The sequence below is a fragment of the Protobothrops mucrosquamatus genome, unplaced genomic scaffold (assembly GCF_001527695.2).
Source record: "Protobothrops mucrosquamatus isolate PMUCROS unplaced genomic scaffold, P.Mucros_1.0 scaffold5200, whole genome shotgun sequence".
In the NCBI taxonomy this organism is placed as follows: domain Eukaryota; kingdom Metazoa; phylum Chordata; class Lepidosauria; order Squamata; family Viperidae; genus Protobothrops; species Protobothrops mucrosquamatus.
Genome location: NW_015391068.1, coordinates 4,618 through 8,897, shown reverse-complemented (window position 1 = coordinate 8,897; position 4,280 = coordinate 4,618). Strand labels below are relative to the sequence as shown.

The 4,280-nt window shown below is 47.4% G+C and overlaps 1 protein-coding gene across 1 annotated transcript in view; it reads left to right on the top strand.

Annotated features, from left to right (window-relative positions):
• LOC107299626 (leucine-rich repeat-containing protein 51-like) overlaps positions 1–3,999 on the top strand; it is a 31,878-nt gene extending 27,879 nt beyond the window's left edge. The window contains exons 2-3 of the mRNA XM_015828987.1: positions 631–728; positions 3,736–3,999. Of these exons, the coding sequence (XP_015684473.1) occupies positions 631–728; positions 3,736–3,974 (337 nt within the window). The 3' untranslated portion in view covers positions 3,975–3,999. The remainder of the gene's footprint in view (positions 1–630; positions 729–3,735) is intronic.
• Positions 4,000–4,280: the final 281 nt, after the last annotated feature.

The following is a 4,280-nucleotide window of genomic DNA, read 5'->3' as shown; positions in this document are numbered from 1 at the left end:
AGCTCAGAGAGCACCCAGGACCCTGCAGTCCTCCTCCTCCTCCTCCTCCTCCTCCTCCTCCTCCTCCTCCTCAACCAGGCCAGACCTCTTGAGGCATGCCCCGGGATCTGCTCCAACCCTTTTGGTGGTTTATCACTTCCCTAAATTGGTGCCATCCGTCAGGCACATCTGTTCAACACCTGCTCCTGGCTGTCGGCTGCAGATATCCTTTGCACAAGACACGGGTCATGTCCACCCCACACGAAGCAGCAGGCTATGGCTTCATAGGATGACCGTTGCCGTGCCACACACCGATCTACTGTGGCTCGATTTGAGCTTCCATGGTGATTTGTCAGTTATGGTTTATAGAGTCCTGCTGGAACGGGGCTGTCCACAGCAGGCGGTTAGAAAAGTCAAGATGGCCACAGCAAGTTTGATGCAATGCCCATTTTCGCTTTCAATAGCCCCATCTCTTCCCTGGAGCTTGGCCATTCTCTGGGTCACCCCCTCCCTCCCTCCTTCCCTCCCTCCGGCCGGAATCCCCTTCCCCAAAGTGGAATGTGTGGACGGGGTCCTGGAGAAGTGAGCCCTACAGCCTGCCTGCCTCAGCCGTGTTTGACTCTCTGGGCGTGTGACGTTGTGTTTTGCCAGCACAGCTGGAAAGACCTGCGTGCACTGGAATTACACCAAGGCCTCCCTCCAGGCGCCACCGCTGGACTTCTCCTTCCGGGGCATCAGCTTCATGCAAGGTACAAACGAGTCCCCCGGCCTGGGGCCTGTTTTTATTTCTGCCTTTTGATCTTTGATATTAGAAGCTGCCAATGATGTTGCAGACTGGAGACGCTTTTAAGAGAAGGTCCATGTGTTGTTGTTGGGGCTCAAACTCGGAGTTGTTACAGCCAGTTTGGTCTAGCGCAGCGGTCTGCAACCTTGACCACTTTAAGACTTGTGGACTTCAGCTCCCAGAATTCCTCAGCCAGCATAGCTGGCTGAGGAATTCTGGGAGCTGAAGTCCACAAGTCTTAAAGTGGTCAAGGTTGCAGAACCCCTGGTCTAGCGGTTCACGCAGCAGGCTAGAAACCAGAAGACGGTGAGTCCCACCTTCGCCAGCTGTATGACTTTGGGCCAATCACCAGGAGACGGTGAGTTCTAGTCCTGCCTCAGCCATGAAAGACAGCTGGGTGACCTTGGACCAATCACCAGGAGATGGGGAGTTCTAGTCCCGCCTTAGGCATGAAAGCCACCTGGGTGACTTTGGGCCAATCAACAGGAGACAGGGAGTTCTAGTCCCGCCTTAGCCAATAAAGATAGCTGGGTGACTAGGCCAATCACCAGGAGACAGAGAATTCTAGTCCTGCCTTAGCCATTCAAGGTAGCTGGGTGACCTTGGACCAATCACCAGGAGACGGGGAGTTCTAGTCCCGCCTTAGCCGACTGGTGACCTTGGACCAATCACCAGAAGATGGTGAGTTCTAGTCCCGCCTCAGCCATGAAAGACAGCTGGGTGACTTTGGGCCAATCACCAGGAGACAGTGGGTTCTAGTCCCGCCTGAGCCATGAAAGATAGCTGGGTGACTAGGCCAATCACGAAGAGATGGGGAGTTCTAGTCCCGCCTTAGGCATGAAAGCCAGCTGGGTGACTTTGGTCCAATCACCAGGAGGCTGTGAGTTCTGGTCCCGCCTTAGGCCTGAAAGCCAGCTGGGTGACTTTGGGTTTATCACCAGGAGATGGTGAGTTCTAGTCCCGCCTTAGGCATGAAACAGAACAGGGTGACTTTGGGCCAATCACCAGGAGACGGTGAGTTCTAGTCCCGCCTTGGGCATGAAAGCTGGCTGGGTGACTTTGGGCCGATCCCTCCCTCTCAGGGTGATGGTTATGGGGAAAAGAGGAGGACGAACATATGTTTTGAGATGTTTGCTGCCTTGAGCTAATTGTAGAAATAATAAAGGTTATTTATATTTTATATTATATTTATATAAATATTTATATGTTATGTGTACATGTAAATAAATCAATACAATTAAAAACAAAATCCATTGCTATTTTGCCAAATGAGAAGATCCTTCTGTGTCTCTCTCTAAACAAGGGATAATCAACCCAAGGATGTTTTTTTTTTTGCAAAAGGCAACTTTCTTGTTGTTGTTTTTCCCCTTTGGAAACATTTTGCTTCTCATCCAAAAACTCCAGAACTGAAGAAACGTCTTGGAGGAGAAATCAAACATTTTCAAAGAAAAAAACCAAGAAAGTCCAGTTGCCTTTTCGGGGGGGGGGGAAGAGAAAAAAAGCAGGTTTGGGACAGCCATGACCGAGAATGATGGAGAATCTCCCTTGACATTGAGTGACAGCCAAGTGGTTGAAGTCAACCCCATCGAAATAAAGAAAGTCCAGGGAGATCCTGAGCTGGCTGCCTTGCTAATCCAATCTCTCGTCTGCCACGTGTTTCTTTAACTTTATATTTTTGCTTATTTATTAAATTTATGTGGTTCCCATCTCATCATCAAGCAACTTTTTAAGGATGGTTGCTTTTTTTGACCTGCTCTATACTACTACTACTACTACTACTACTACTACTACTACTACTACTGCTACAATAATAATAATAATAATAATAATAATAATAATAATAATAATAATAATAATAATTATTATTATTATTATTATTATTATTATTATTATTATTATTATTATTATGTTGGAAGGAACCTTCGAGGTCTTCTAGTCCAACCCCCTGCTCAGGCAGGAAACCCTATACCATTTCAAATAAAAGGTTGTCCAGTCTCTTCTTAAAAACCTCCAGTGTAGGGGCACCCACAATTTCTGGTGGCAAGCTGTTCCACTGATTAATTGTTTTTACTGTCAGGAAATTTCTCCTTTAGAATGGAATAGAATAGAATAGAATAGAATAGAATAGAATAGAATAACAGAGTTGGAAGGGACCTTGGAGGTCATCTAGTCCAACCCCCTGCTCAGGCAGGAAACCTTATACCATTTCAGACAAATGACTGTCCAATCTCTTCTTAAAAACTTCCAGTGTTGGAGCATTCGCCGCTTCTGGAGGCAGGTTGTTCCACTGGTTAATTGTTCTGACTGTCAGGAAGTTTCTTCTTAGTTCCAGGTTGCTTCTCCCCTTGGTCAGTTTCCATCCGTTGCTTCTTGTCCTGCCTTCAGCTGTGCTGACTCAGGAATTCTGGGAGTTGAAGTCCATGAGTCATAAAAGAGCCGAGGTTGCCTACCCCTGCCCCAGACTATCCTTCTGCACAGCTGCAGGGATGGTACTCCCGGATCACAACCCATCTTTTATTTGGCACACACCCCCTTCCTGAGAATGACACCCCTGAATCCCTGGGACTCCCCCCCGTCTATGTGGAGAGCGAGGGTTAGTTAGACTTGCGATAGGAGAATTTTCCAGGTCCTTTTTCTGAGCTGGAATATCACAAGGGATAAGACAGAAATAAGAGAATAAGATGTTAATAATTTAATAATAAGCTTCTGCTCTGAACTTCTGAACTGAAGTTTCTGGATGAGAAGCAGAATGTTTTCAAGGGGAAAAAACCCAAGAAAGGCCACCTTTGGGAAACCGTGACCCTGGATGATAAAGAATCTCCGTAGGCTTCTAGCCCAGCAGTGGGGAGTGCACTCTGCACATGCTCCAGAGCTGTGGGTCCTGTGCAGGCGGCATCAGCTGCCGGACGGTGCCCGGTGGCTCCTGGCACAGCAGACGCCTCCCTCTGCCCTCTTTGCTTCCCCCCCCCCAGACCTGCTGACGGAGGAGCCTCGTCCCGGCCTCAGAGCCATCCTGTGCTCGGAGGGGGGCCGCCTGCTGACCCAGGCCGTGCGGCTGAACAACAACACCCTCAGCGACCTGACGGACTTCCCTGACATCATGGAGAAGCTGCTGGAGTATCCCCTGGACATCTACTGGATTGACCTCTCCTTCAACGACCTGCCCAGCATCGACCCGGTACGCGAAGCCACCACCGGCCGGCCCTTGTAAACTGATGTCTGTGTGGATTGGATTGGATTGGATTGGATTAGAATAGAATAGAATAGAATAGAATAGAATAGAATAGAATAGAATAGAATAGAATAGAAAATATGGAATGGAATGGAACAGAATAGAACAGAACAGACAATAGAATGGAACAGAACAGAATAGAATTACAGAATGGAATAAGAATAGAATGGAATAAGAATGGAATGGAATGGAATACAATAGAATAAAATAGAATAGAATTACAGAATGGAATAGAATGGAAGAAGAATAGAATAGAATTACAGAATGGAATAAGAATAGAATAGA